The sequence below is a fragment of the Tenrec ecaudatus genome, chromosome 17 (assembly GCF_050624435.1).
Source record: "Tenrec ecaudatus isolate mTenEca1 chromosome 17, mTenEca1.hap1, whole genome shotgun sequence".
NCBI classification, from domain to species: domain Eukaryota; kingdom Metazoa; phylum Chordata; class Mammalia; order Afrosoricida; family Tenrecidae; genus Tenrec; species Tenrec ecaudatus.
The window spans coordinates 28,968,484-28,983,969 of NC_134546.1; the positions used below are offsets into that span (position 1 = coordinate 28,968,484).

The 15,486-nt window shown below is 44.9% G+C and overlaps 1 protein-coding gene across 1 annotated transcript in view; it reads left to right on the plus strand.

Annotated features, from left to right (window-relative positions):
• QPCT (glutaminyl-peptide cyclotransferase) overlaps positions 1 to 15,486 on the plus strand; it is a 64,352-nt gene that overhangs the window by 32,589 nt on the left and 16,277 nt on the right. Inside the window, exons 3-4 of the mRNA XM_075536076.1 lie at positions 920 to 1,066; positions 5,303 to 5,581. Of these exons, the coding sequence (XP_075392191.1) occupies positions 920 to 1,066; positions 5,303 to 5,581 (426 nt within the window). The remainder of the gene's footprint in view (positions 1 to 919; positions 1,067 to 5,302; positions 5,582 to 15,486) is intronic.

Here is a 15,486-nt window from a genome sequence, read left to right on the forward strand (position 1 = left end):
GACTTGTCAGTGTGGCTGGTTTGGGGCAAGTAAATCACCAGGCCTTTCTTCCAAAGTATCTCTAGGTGGACTTTGACTTCTGGCCACTTGGCTAGGAGCTGATCCCATGAATCTTTTGTACTACATGGAGATTCACCTACAAACCCAACACAGTGCTGATTCTGCAGCATCACACGGCCTTTAGTGAGGCAGTTTTGCTGATCAGCTATATTGCTTTGCTGGCTGCAGTTTTTAAAACATTGGAGCACTGGTGCCGTGGTAGGAGCCCTGGTGGCATAGTAGTTATGAGTTGGGCTGCTAACTGCAAAGTCAGCAGTTCAAAATCACTGGCACACTGGAGGAAAACGCGGGCCTTTCTACTCCTGGAAAGTTACAGTCTCGGAAGCCCACAGGGAGAGTTCTATTCTGTTGTAGCAGTTTACTGTGAGTCGACATGGACATGACGGCAGTGAGTTTAGACTTGGTGGCATCGTGGTTATGCATTGGACTGCTTTGGGGGCGGTTCTCTAGGCTTTGCTATGGGTCGGAACTAACTCGATGGCAATAGGTGGTTTTTCTTATGAACAGGAGAGCAACATGGATATATTTAAACCTTGGCTCTACAAAGCCATCATACAAACAGATCACAAACAGCTACATTGTTAATAAATACTCACGATTGACCCTCAGATTTATTGATCTTAATCCATTATGTTTTATTTGATTGTAAAATGATCAGTTTAATGGTCTCATTAGAAGGGAGTCAATTTAGAGTATGGTTAGCTAAATTGATGTGCTTTGACATAAAAGCTATTCTTTAATTTTTTAGACCCATGGCAAAGTTGTTTACTTGCCCTCCCTCCCCCTGCCAATTAAGAATGTTTCAGAGTTAAACCTATCAGGATTTGATCGCCTTAAAACAATTTTATTCAATCCTCAGAATTATCACCAACCAGCCATTTTGAATTCATCAGTTCTCCAGCAAGTTGCAGACGGCACTGATATAAATGGAATGTGGCAAAATGACCTTCGACCCCTGCTGATAGAGCGGTACCCAGGATCCCCGGGAAGCTATGCTGCCCGCCAGGTGAGCACACAGCACACGGACCGCGAGGTGGTCAGATACCTTGTTTCACCTGAGGGCCAATGCTATGATGTAAGCTCTGAGTGGCTTAATAGTCAGATGTGGTTATTTAATTTTATTATTCACCAAAACGAACAGTTGAGAAATCCAAGCAACTGGCAGGCACTAGGTGTCTGCCTAGAAGTGAGTGATACGTGCATGTCTAAATCTACGTGCGTGTGTGAGTGTGTGCTTAGGTCTGAGGAATAGCAGCAGAAGCATCTTAAGTTCTTAGCCCCTAACCATTTCAAGGTCACTCCACTTAGGCACACAACAGCAACAATCCTTAGCAGTCTTTGCTGGACCATTTCTGGCCTTGAAGTTCTATCAGAACTGACCCAACCTCACTAAGGCTGAGTGGATTCACATCCATAGCTCTGCGTTGGGACAGAGAAATATTGTCCCCTAAGGCTTCCTAGACTACATTCCTCATGGGAACAGAGTGCCACATCGTTTTCCCACAGAGCAGCTGGTGGATTTGAACCAGGGACCTTTTGGCTAGCCGCTGACTGTTTGAACCACTGAGCCACTAGGGCTCTGTTCTTTCTCTCTACAGAGTTAAGGTCAGGCACAAGCTGCTGTCTCCAGAGCAGTGCTTCTCCAGTTTCTGATCCTGACCCACAATAAATACACATATCTTTCATTTCACACGCATAAACTTGCTGACCTAATTAACTGACACAAAGGTTTCATGAAAAATATTCACCCTTATCGCCTGTAATTCACTGATATCACTACACATTCAACCAGTTTTAAAAAATAAAACAGCCAGTCATGACCCACTCAAGTGGTTTCCAGACTCACCGGATTTTACCCCTGTGGCTTGGAAGACACTGCCATGAATAATCTTGAGTCCTGAAACTCTCTTTGTCTTGTTAGGGTGAGTCTTCCTAAGCAATTTGAGACCTCTTCCCCAAATGTCTGGGTTTTTCAAACCAGCCCGATCTCCAGGGGCAGCATAGGAAGGAAAGGGGTGAGTCTGGTCCCTCGTCACCTCCTCTGAGTTGAAGATCGGACACCCTGCTGCTGTGCCAGAGGGACTATTTCTAGAGTCAATTGTTGATTCTTTGGGGACTTTCGTGTCAATGTAAACATCAGCTATTAGGGACAGTCCGTGATTTGAAAAGTGAATTTGTGCGGAGAATGTGACTGCAGCTGAGCAAAACTAACAGCTTTGGCTCTTAAATCCCACTTCACTGGAAACTTGCAGGCTGCTATTGGGGTTGAAGAAGTCGTTTTATGGAGATGTTTATCATCTGGATACCAGATGTTCTGAATCATAAGCTTCTTCTTCTTCTTTTTTTTTTAAGATGACCTATTTTTTTTCAGTTTGGGGATAACTCATTTTAATATTCAACAAAAAAGCTCATCTCAGATGCACAGTTATGTCTTTCTACTCAAGCTATGTTATGTTCTGGACATACGTCACTTTATATGTTCTAATTGAACATTTTATTAGTTTAGGACAACCCTTGTTTACTGATCCTCCATCGAGAGCAATACATAGCACTAGGGAACTAGGGATTGTGGAGAATAACAAAGCAAATGAGGTATAAAGACTGATGTCAGGAAGGTCGCACACCTTTGTCATGAAAAGGGTAGGAAAGGCGAGCAGTGGACTGTATAAAGCCCGGCATGGTGGTGTTGTTGGGAGCCGTTGAGTCAGTGCTGACTCACAGCAACCCCTGGGTACAGCAGCAGGGACACACTAGCGGCTCCTCCATCCTCACGCTCATCACTGTTTCGGCTCCTTGTTGAGGCCGTTGTGTCCATCTGTCTCCTCGACTTAGGGTCTTCCTCTTTTTCCCTGACCCGCTGCTTTGCCAGGTCCCTTCTCCAGGAATGGATTCCTCTCGGTAACATAATCCATGCGATCAGTCTGTGCGATGAAGCATCCTTACTGCTAAGAAGCTTTCTGGTTATACTTCTTATAGAGATTGGTTCATTCCTCTGGCAGTCCCCGGCCTATTCAATATTCTTCACGAACACTCGAACTCGAAGGCATTCAGGCTTCTTTGGCCTTCTGTATTTATTGTCCCCCTTACACATGCAGAGGAGGAGATAGAAAACACCATGTTTTGGGCCGGGCCCATCAAGGCGACGTCTTTGCTTTGTAACCCTTTGAGGAAGTCATTTGCGGCAGATTTAGCCAACGCAACGCACAGATTGATTTCTTTCTTTTTTTTAAAGTTTGATTTCTTGATTGCTGCTTCCATGAGGGCTGATTGTGGATTCAAGTCAAATGAAATCCTTGACAGTTTTCAGAATTGTCTCATTAAGGCATGTTTAAGCCAAAGTCCTCTTTATTACAGAGACCAGGCAGCGAATACCTGGGGAATTGTTGTTTATCCCAGTGTTTGCAGGACTGAGTGTGGACTTGGTACCCACCCCTATGTAAGCTGATCCTTGGAAGCTTCCTGCTGGTTTTCCCAGGGCCTCTGCATGTGTCCTGTCTGATTATCAAGCGGTAGTTAGGATAGAAAATCCTGAATTTCCCTGGGGAGAGAAAAAAAAAACTTGTCCTTGTTTAGCACTGTAAATTATTCATTTAATCATCTCAAGATTCATCTCCATCAGATTAACTTAGGAACAAATTGCCTGTTATCTTGATGGCTACTTTCTTATTCTCCTTTATCTTAAAAAATCAAGCTTTAATTACAAAGCTGCATATAATAATTTAAAATAAACTAAATGGAATGTGGTGAGAAAAATGAGGCAAGATAGAACAATGAACTCACTTGTAACTTCTCATCCCACACATTGTAGGTTCTCAGGGAGCACCCTTCCGATGCTTGGGTGGTACTTCTTCCTCCCATCAGTTGCATGAGCTAATGAGATGGGGAAAAGGACTCCTTGTTATTTGTGCCCCCTGTGCGGGGGATCTGGACCAACCCTGGGTACAGAGGAACACAACTTGCTGCGGTCATTCAGGTCCAGAGTTTGTTACTCATTGACACTCCTAGTGAGCCAGGCCCTCAAGTACCTCTAGCCACCTCCTTCATACGGGGCTTGCTCTCTCTTATTCTTGACAGGCAAAGGTCAGGCGTTCATTACATTAGAAGTATTTGCTGGACTGGCGGCCATGCTTTGTGTTGATGACAGAAAAGCCCGGTCCTCCAAAGAGTTTAATGGGAGTTGAGATCGATAGGACCCTGATCCCCTGATCTAGCTGATGTCTCAAATGCTCCTTCTTAGTTCACCTTCTAAAAGTGTGGAAAGTGGACTCTCCCACACGCCGAACTGTGTCTCTCTATCCTGACTTGTGGATATGTGCATGAGACATTGTCGAGGGGGGAAAGCCCAGGGCAGAGTAACCTGGAACACAGGTAGGCTTGACCAGCACACCTCACTTGTACCACTATCACCAGGGCCTTGGGTGTTGCTATGATGCAGAACAGGCTTCTGAGGAGCTTCCACACCATGCTGCACCAGGAAGAAAGGTCGGGCTAGCTACTTCCAAATTTTGGCCATTACACATTCGGTGGAGCACAATGTTCCAATCTGATGGTACATGGGGTTGCTATGAACCTGGGTCCAGTTCTACAGGAGCTAACACCCACCACCCAAATCAGGTTTCCATTTTACTTGAACCCACAACCAACCCTCACGGAAGCAGCAATCAAGACATCAAATGGTGCGTCGCATTGGGCGAATCTGCTGCAAATGACTGCTGCAACCTGTTACCAAGCAAAGATGCCACCTTGAAGCCTATGAAGTGCCTGGCCCCAAACGTGGATCTGGTTCTGATTCCTGAGCGCCCCAGGTGCGAGAGTAGAAGTGTTCCTTCCGTTTTCTTTGCTCAGTCTTTACGGAAGCAGATCGCCAGGCCTTTCCTCCGTGCTGCTGCTGCGTGGGTTCCCACTGCCGACCGTTAGTCGTTGAGCGCAAGCGTCTGAGCCACAACTGCATTCCTGTGGCCACATCACCCATCTGCCAACTGTGTGTTTGTGTGCCAGAATACGTTGAAGAGGGTGTGCAAGGAGACCCTGACCATCACCATAGGGAACCCAGGGCTGAGACTGGTAGGAGAAAGGCTAAGGGAGGAAGAGGATTTGCTTTCCCATTAAACAGCTTTGTTCTTAATATGATAAGCATGTATTGCATTTTTAATTTTAAAGGTATCAGATACAACACAAAACCACATGTACCAAACTGAAAAATGTCTGTCTGGATCGTAACTTTTGTTTTGTGTTTCATCAGCACATCATGAATCGAATCCAGAGACTTCAAGCTGACTGGGTCTTGGAAATAGACACCTTTTTAAGTCAGACGCCCTATGGGTACCGGTCGTTCTCAAATATCATCAGCACCCTCAACCCCTCTGCTAAACGACACTTGGTTCTCGCCTGCCACTATGACTCCAAATATTTTGCTCACTGGAACAACAGGGTGTTTGTGGGGGCCACCGATTCAGCTGTGCCATGCGCGATGCTACTGGAGCTTGCTCGAGCCCTGGACAAACAACTCCTTTCCCTGAAGGTATCTTTTTTCCACTGGGTGATAACTCGGGATAAGATATTTTAGCATTAATTCAGTGAACTCGAAAATTCGGGGTGGGGGCACATGGGGTGGGGCGGAGTGAGTAGGCCATTTAGAAATGGAGCCTTAAAGTGTATTTTGTACTAGTTTGTTATAAAATGATAGGAGGTTGAATGAATATCCATGGAACGTTACATTATTTGAAATTTCCACCACGGGTGATAAACTGAGGATGTATGCCCGGGCATGCCTTCAATGGGACCTGACATCCCAGTTTTGACTATGTGTTAAGTTCAGTGCAGCCTTCAGGGCAACGAAAGAAGGTGGAAAGTTGGTATGACGTGCATATGAGAACGGTGTTGATTTCCTCTTGCTTCTTCAGGCACAAAACACTGCACACCTTCTGATTGGAGAGAGGCTAGCTCTGGAGCGGGCGGGGGAGTGGGTTGTTACCAAGTGGTTCCTAAACGGAGAGTGGGTAACTCAGACATAACAGGATGAGAAGCAGGGTGCGCAGAAACGCATTATGGCTCCTATCTGCGAATCTCGCCTCATTTTCTGTAGCATAGCAGAGCTTTTGTTGTGCGCTCAGCCCCAACTACTTCTGGGACTCCTGGATGCTATTTCAGTCTCCGTGTCCTTAAGGGTATATGGGGGAAAGTGTTACACTAGATGAAGACATTCTGTTCTGATATCCCTCATAATCAAGTAAACAGCAAAGCAAAACCAAAACACTTTGTTCACGGGGCAATATGTTCTTTCTTAGCCCTTTATGAAGACTCTCGCCTTTGATACAATGGGGTAAAGAAGTGAAAGGTTTATCTTGTAATGGGAGTCATAGAGATATTGGGTTCTATTTTTTGTGGGATATGCAGAACTGGAAGAAAGCAAGAATTGTTTTATAACCTCCCAGTATCATTTTCACTGTTTCTTTTTTTTTTTGCTTTTGTTTTGTTTTCTACACCTTCTATAACGTCTTTGTCCCACGTGCTGCCGTTGCTTTTCATGAATACTCTCCCACCAGCTGTTGAAAGAAGGAGTCCAGAGCTGATGTAAACGTTTAATTTTACATATGTGTATTACAAGTATCTGACATCATCTGTTGGGTTTGCTGTAATGTGGTGACCTCATGGTGCTCTGATGATGCAAGCTACTCCACCAGCATTTGAAATACCAGCTGGGTCATCCAGAGTGGACTAAGGCAGGCTAGGAGGAAAGACCTGGAGATCTACTTCTGGAAACCAGCCAGCGAAAGCCCTGGGATCGCATCAGAATAGTATTCGGCATAGTGCTGGAGGATGACCTGTGTGCCCTGGAAGGCACTCAGAATCGAGCATGGCTCCAATGGGGGCTTGATGGTGAAGGTGGCTCATGTTGTGCAAGGGGCTGCCATCCGCTGGAGCTTACCAGCCAGCAGCTAGCAACAATAACAGTTCTAGTGCAACGGAATGACTGAAGTCTGTCTGAACCGCATTGCTTTGTGTGGTGAGCTCCTTCCCCTTGTTCCATATGGTGGAGCCTTTGGTGACCAGATACAGAAAGGACTGCATGAGCTGTCGGGTGGTGATCGCAAGCAGAGAACTCGAGTCACCATATGGATTTTCTCCATGGCTCTTTTAAATAAAAGGAACCGTGATGTGGAGAATTAAAACAGCCACCACACCAACTGGTTTGGAACACAAATTGGCAAATATCAGATTTGTTCTTCTGGTGGTACTTAGTGTTTTAAGTTTCTTCAGCTGTCATGCATTGGGGGTAAAGTGCCCTAGCCGAGGGCTGGGTACACACTGGATGATTGTGCCAACTCCCTGCTGCCCACTGCCTACTTCAGGAGCAGGATTGTAATTGTACATCCCTGTCCTTTGGTGTGTTGTTTTCTCTTTGCACTGTAGGGTTTCTCTTGGCGAGTTCCTTTGTCTTGGTCTGTAGAGGTGGAATTTATGGTGACCAGGAATTCCTTGGCTGCCATTTCTTGCTAACTGTAAGATCAGCAGTTCAAAACCAGCAGCCGCCCTGAGGGCGAAAGAGGAAGCTTTCTACTCCTGTAAAGAGTGTCAGTCTTGGAAGCACACAGGAGTAGGTTTCCCCTGTCCTATCGGGCCCAGGAGCAGGCAGCGACTCAATGGCAGCAAGGTTGGTTGGTTTGGTGGCTGATGGCATGTGAGTAGATGCAGTCCAAGGCGAGGCTGGCAATGTGCTTGTATCAGTAGCTTGCTTTCTTGATCTCTCTAAGAACTCCATGCTCTGGCTGGCACGCCAGTCTCAGGAGCTGGAGAGACATGCGGTGCAGAACCCTCCCTCATTGACTGCAGAGTGCAGAAAGAAGAGGTGTCTGCCCCAGCCGACCTCAGCCTGGCGGTGTCCAGGTGGCCCACAGACCTGGTATCATTCTGGGCAGTTTTCTGTATCTCATTTTGGTAGCACTACCAACAGAGTTAGAACCCCGGTGGCCCAGTGGGTAGAGCCCAGGACTGCTGACCACAGGTGGATGTTTCAGACCCACTGGCTCCTCCATCAGAGAAAGGCTGGGCAGGCTGCTCCCTTACAGATTCAGTCTCAGAAACCATCAGGAGTTGTGCTGTCCTGGAGGGTCCCTTAGAGTCAGGATAGCAGAAGGTTAGGCTTTTTTAGCCAACAGGTACAGAGTTGGCTGGAGTTAGTTCCCTGATGATGGCAGCACTGGTTACTAGGATTGGAAGACCTTCCCAAATCTGGCCAACCAGAGCCTCCTAGGCCCAAGGTATTTGGCTGAGTTATTGGAAATGGAAGGCTATGACCACATTCCTGACAATTCTGAAATGAAGCCAACCAAACAGGCTACCTTGTGGGATGCAGTATCCATGAGCACCACAGCTCAGGCTGAGGTTAAGGGAGCGGAGTGAAAGTAAGTTATTGCATTCATCATTGGAGTCATGGGCTGTTGACTTTTCCTGGAGACACCCATACTGCCAAGCCAGCAGGAGAGGCACATGCCCCGTTTGCTTCTTTTCTGGTTGTGAACAGAATGCTCATGCTGCCTGGTCCCCAGCAGTCTCTCCTGCCCTTGTGTTCTGTGATTATGCTGTGTGATAGGAGCTAGGACCTTGAGACCAGCCAAGGCCCTTCCAACCACGGGAAGTTTAGAGCATCTTTAAGATATTGTAAGGTGCGTTGAAGTATGCACCTTACATCTTAGAAACGATTTTGTTAATGAGAAAACCTGTCTAATTGCTTCATGCTTATTAAAGCCTGAGCGCATGGGCTGTTTCACAGGCCAACACACCCTGTGCTTGATACTGTCAGGAGTGTGGGAGACTCACTGTATTGTTCTTTTTCTGTGCTCTCATTAAGGAGCAATAATAAGACCGATGGAATGATTGGTACATAGCAGTAACTTTCAGTTTTTGATCTGTAGAGTATTTTTATCTTTATTACAAAATCACTCTAAAATAATCCAGACCACTCAATTTTTGATGAAACTAGGAGACATTTGTTAATAGGAACCACACTCTGAAGACAGAGGAGGTTAGGAAACTGGAAGAGGGCATATCAAAGCAGGTGAATAAATGGGAGATGAAACCTGACAGTTGACAAGCTGATCCCCTGACAAAATCTGGGGAAGGCTCAGTGACTCGAGATACCAGAGTCTGATAAAGGCAGAGGGGAGGCAGGGGGGTGGGGAGTTAAAGGAGCACTTAGCTAACTAAATAGATCCCAGTTCCTGGTGGTAGTGGTGCAAATGGTTAACACAGTGGGCCGCTAACCCCAAAGGTTGATGTTCAAATCCACCCAGAGGTGCCGCAGAAGAAAGACCTGGTGATTTATTTCTGAAAAACAAAAACAAAAACCCAGCATAGTTCTTCTCTTGAGACTCACGGTTACCATGGATTGGTATTAGTTCAGTGGCAACTGCTGTGGCTTGAACGCCACACCAAGCAGGTAGATGAACACTCTCACACTATGTCCTTGCGGATGAGAGACTATTTTCCTAGAGAGATTGAACTAGGGAGGTTCTGGGCTTGGGGACATCAGTCCTCGAGGAGGGCAGTTATGAGGGTCTGCCTCCTGAGAACCAACGAGATGAAACCACAACCCACTGCTGCCCAGTCAGCTATGGGTCATGGCTGGCATCTTGTGCGAGCAGCCTGCCACATTTTCCTTCTGCAGACTGGCTGGTGGGTTTGAATGGCTTTAAAAACAGCTGAATGCTTTAGCCACTGTGCCACTAGCGAGACTCCCAGCCCCCTCGTTCTTCTATGTTAACACCAGAAAGCCAGCCACAGGTCTTGTTCATCGGGCAGGAAGCCGAGGCTCTTTCTCTGGGGACCTGCAGCACCTCAGGGAGAAGACCCATAGGCATTTGGGACACCTCTGTGATTACTCTGACTGGGCACTTGGATGCCTGCCAGAACACCAGCCAGTTTGTGGCTCCAGCCAACCTTTAATATGAATGAACACAAGGGTGACCAGACATTTGAGGACAATCCCTCCCAGCAAAGAAAGAACCCCACACACACCATCCAAATGAAAAAGAGAAACCAAAGAAGAGAACTTCAAAAACACTACTTATTTTTTAATCTGAGGGAAGTTTTATCTACCCACAGGAATGCTACAACAGAACAATCAGAATAAAAAAGAGCTTTGGAAATGAAAAATGCAATAAAAAAGAATCAAAATAGTTCTTTCTTCCAGATTAACATCCGAGACGTGGGAATGGTGAGCAGACCAGACAAGAGGGAGCACCTGGGCACTTGATGCTGCTTAAACCTCAGGGGCCATGATGCTGTCTATCATGGCCACTTGGCGAGACCTTTGAAATCCTTGAGACCCACACCTCAGATGGGGATCCCTGGTGGTGTAGTGGATGCCGCATTGGGCTGCTAACCACAGAGACAGCAGTTTGAACCCACTGGCCGGCTCACTGGAGGAAGATGAGGCTTTTTGCTTCCTAAAAGATTCACCGCATAGGAAACACCAAGCAGGCAATTCTGCTCTGCCTTATGGGGGTGCTCTGAGCCGGAATTGACTTGATGGCAATGCGAGTTGAGTGGAGGCTCAGGTGTGCCTCCTGGTTTGTGACTGTGCACAGGTGAAGGTTGTGTGTCCCCTTTGGGACATGGGAACTCTGCCCTCTGAATCTCCCTAGAGCTCACCTTACTGCATCTCTGCCTTTGGGTGCATTTGGTTGCAATACAGCCATTGTTATCATTTTAGTGTCCTCCCTGTGAGATCCTGTGGCTTGTTCCAGCGAAAACCCGCACGGGGGCTGTGAGAGCCAGTCTGGAGGAAGGTGTCCTTCTACCTTGTGAGTGCTGACCCAGCCCCGGTGGTTAGGGCATAGAGAGATGGTGCTGTGTCCTGGCTGGAGGTGAGAATGGAAAAACAGGAAAGTGCGGACAGGAAATATCCCCACAACGAACTGGATTTATGCTGTTCTTCATCCCATTCTTGGCAACACAAGAGGGATTTGCCCATTTCACCCCTCCTTCAGTGCAGATGCAGTTCCAGGGCATATTGGTTATAGGTGGGCCTCCTAACAGCGAGGCCAGGGGAAGCAGGTTTTTTTTCTTTCTATATTGTGAAATATTTTAAAAAATAATTTTATTAGGGGCACATAAAACTCTTATCACAATCCATACATACATCAATTGTGTAAAGCACATTTGTACATTCATTGCCCTCATCATCCTCAAAACATTTGCTCTCCACCTAAGCCCCTGGCATCAGTGCTTCATTTTCCCCCCTCTCTCCTTGCTCCCCACTCTTTCATGAACCCTTGATGATTTATAAATTATTATTTTGTCATATCTTGCCCTGTCTCCCTTCACCCACTTTCCTGTTGTCTATCCCCCAGGGAGGAGGTTGTATGTAGATCCTTGTAATTGGTTCCCCCTTTCTACCCCACCCTCCTGGTATCACCGCCACTCTCAGTACTGGTCCTGAAGGGAACATCTGTTCTGGATTCCCTGTGTTTCCAGTTCTATTTGTACCAGTGTACATCCTCTGGTCTAGCCAGATTTGTAAGGTAGAATTGGGATCATGATAATGGGGGTGAGAGGGGGGAGAAGGGAAGAGGAAGCATTTAGGAACTAGAAAGTTGTATGTTTCATCGTTGCTACCCTGCACCCTGACTGGCTCATCTCCTCCCCGTGATCCTTCCATAAGGGGATGTCTAATTGCCTACAGATGGGCTTTGGGTCTCCACTCCGCACTCCCCCTCATTCACAATGATATGATTTTTTTTGTTCTTTGATGCCTGATACCTGATCCCTTCCATACCTCGTGATCACACAGGCTGGTGTGCTTCTTCCTTGTGGGCTTTGTTGCTTCTCAACTAGATAGCCGCTTGTTTACCTTCAAGACTTTAAGACCCTAAATGTTATATCTTTTGATAGTTGGGCTTCACCAGCTTTCTTCACCATATTTGCTTATACCCCGTCCTAAAAGGTAGCTGTGAGTTGGGCTTGACTCAGTAGCAGTGGGTCTCAGTGGTTTGGCACAGACACTAAAGTAGAAATACATTTGGAAGAAACAATGGTCAAGATCATTACTTCTGGAGGATCATCCCAGGAATTACATAGGAAGTACTGGGATTGAGAATGTCATTGGACTTCTCATAGGAAACAAGGAACTGGTCCCTTAATCACTGTGTATGAAAAAAAAAAAAAGCAACCTGGAATTCTCCTACGTGGCCAAATGAATATGAGAATAGAATAAAGAAATTTCCCGACATGCAAAGTTTCAAAAAAAAAAAAAGTACTCTCATGTACTGTTTCTTTCTCAGAGGCTGTTTGAAGATACACGAGATTTAGTGAAGGAAGAGGGTGTCATGGTGTGTTAGTTCTGGTTGACTAGAGAAACAAATTCATAGACTCTCCTATGTATGTAAGAGAGAGCTTTTTATGAAAGAGCAATTGTGTATTATGAAGACATCTCAGCCTAAGTCCACATCTCAAGTCCATAAGTCCAATATTAGTCCACATGTCTGATACCAGTGTATAAATTCCTCTTCAGTCTCATGAAACACATTGAGGGGATGAGTCACAGGACCTGATGACTCAGTACGATGGTCTCAGGGGACACTGGGGTACATTAACATAAACCACAAAAAACGATGTTCTACATCTTACTTTGGTGAATAGAACCAAGGTAGTCGCAGGTGCAACTGCTGGTCTTTTCCAGTCTCTATGCCCCTGAGCCCAGAAGCACTATGTGATGCCTGATCACCACTACCAACTGCCCTGAAATCAATAGCATTAGAAGGTCTTTGGTAGATTGGTAAGAAGATGTAGAGCAAAGCTCAAAATCATAGAAAAGATCAGGCTTACTGGTAAGATAGAGGCTGGTGGAACCCCCTTGATTGTGACCCTTAGTCACCCCTCAGATCTGGAAATGAATTCATCCCCATGGCTCAGTTTTCAACCAAACAATACACAGGTCTGTAAGAGGAACACTATCACTAGGGGTATGCACACTTTAGGATATTCAACCATTTGAGATCAAAAGGACAGCATTATCCAAGGACAAAGTTCAGAAGACAAAGTTCAAAGTTCAAAAGAAGGAGGAATGCAAGAGGGAGACACAGGGAGGAAGTGGGAGACGTGATGTTACATTGTATGGACTGCAATCAATGACATGAAACAATATGTGTATGAATTATAGAATGGAAAACTGATATGCTCTGTAAACCTTCACCCAATTCCAAATACAAAAAGCTTAAAAAAAAAAAAAAGAAAATGGCATCAGTATGCAATGTGAAAAGTGATGTCCAAATTATATGTCACACAAAACAAAAAACTCAACTGCCATCAAATTGATGCCGAGTCATAGTGATCGTAGGGACAGGGTAGAACTTCCTCTGTGGGTTTCTGAGACTGTAACTCTTTATGGGAGTAGAAAGTCCCTTCTTTCTCCCTTGAAGCATCTGGTGGTTTCAAACTGCTGATCTTGCAGATCTCAGCCCAAACTTAGCCACTACAACACCAGGGCTCCTTGTGTCACACAATGGCCTTCATTGATCAGGCGTGGCCAGGTGTGTCTGTGTGATGTGTGAGTCTAACAAGAGTAGGGAAACCATAGCTTGGGTCTGCTTTCTGTCATTCCTGCCTAGAATGTTCTCACCCAGATTCACATTGTTGCTTTCTTTTCACCTGTTGAGCTCAGCTAAATGGTCTGCTTCACAGGCAGGCCTCTCTCTCTCTCTCTCTCTTTTCCTCTTCATCTTCTTTTTGATAAGCAGTTTTATTGGCATATAATTCACATATCATACAATTCAATAGTTCAGTCATACTAAAATGTTTTATATACAAACAAATAACCCAAACCCCAAATCCCAGCCATATAATCAATAACAATAACAAAGTAAATCAAGAAAAGCTTCAGTTAAAAACGGAGCAGAAAAAACAAAAAATTAGAACATATTTGCTGTTGTTGTTAGGTGCCCTTAAGTTTGTTCCTATCCATAACAACATATGCACAACAGAAGGAAACCCTGCAGAGTCCTGCACCATCCTTGCAATGGTTCCTATGCCTGAGCCCATTGTTGCAGCCATGGTGTCAATCCATCGCATTGAAGACCTATATAGAGAATATGTCAAAAAAACAATAGCCTCGCATTTTGATATTTATGTCTAATAAAACTTCCTATGATTTTATAGCAACAGGTTTTGATTTACCTTCATACACATATATTGCATCGTTACATCAAGCCTTAAGAGTGATGAGATCACCGAGAGAATTGGTGCAGACAGAGAACCAAGGTCAAATCCTTGGTGCTCTCTTACTGAGCTGCTGTGTTTTGGTTGATTTTGGTAATGAGCCTTTGTCAGATGTGTCATTGGGAACAATGCTTTCCCAGTCTGTGGGCTCTCGTTTCAATCTGCTGATGAAGTATTTTGATGTGCATAGTGATATAATTTCAGCATGTCCCAGTCATCTATCTTGTCCTCTGCTGTATGTGCCTCTCCATTATACTTTGTAGTCTATGCATGCCCTGCAATAGGGACCTTAAACTTGTTCTAGCCTTCTCATTGATGATCCTGAGAGCTTTGGGGTTTCCATTTAGGTCTTTAATTCACCTGAGTTCATTTTTGTGCATGGGGAAAGATATGGTTCTTGTTCCTTTCTTCTGCATATGGAAATCCAGTTTGTCTAACACCATTTGTTGAAGAGGCCATGTTTCCCCCGCTGGATATTTCTAGGTCCTTTGTCAAAGATTAGTTGCCTGTAGGCTGATGCATTTATGCCTGGGTTTTCTGTTCTGATCCACTGGTCTATGTTTCTCTTGTTGGACCAGGACCAAGCTGTTTTGACTACAATGGCTCTGTCGTAGGTTTGTAGATCGGGCAGGGATAGGCCTCCTACTTGGTTCTTTTTAAAAAGAAGTTCTTTGCTTATCATGGGTCTTTTGCCTGCCCATATGAAATTTGTAATTATTTCCCCCATTTTTTAAAAAGAATTTATTTGGGATTGGTATAGGTCTTTCATTGTATCTGTAGGTTGTTTTAGGTAACATTGCCATTTTCACAATATTAAGTCTGCCTGTCACAGAAGCATGGGATATTCTTCCATTTATGTAGGTCCTTTTTAGTTTCTTGTAGTAATGTTCTGTAGTTTTCTCTGTATAATTATTTTGTTCCTTTAGCTAAATTTATACCTAAATATTTCATCTTTTGTATGGTTATTGCAAATGGTATTGATTTCTTTATGTCTTTTTTGCAACTCTCTTCACTGGTGTACAGGAATCTGATTGATTTCTAGTTATTAACTTTGTATCTTGTTACCTTGCCAAATTCCTTAATTGTTTCCAGCAAGCTTTTTGTGGAGACTTTTGGATTTTCTCTATACAGGATCATATCATCTGCAAATAGTGAGAATTTAATTTATTTGCCTGTTTGTAGTCCCTTGATTTCTTTTTGTTGTCTGAT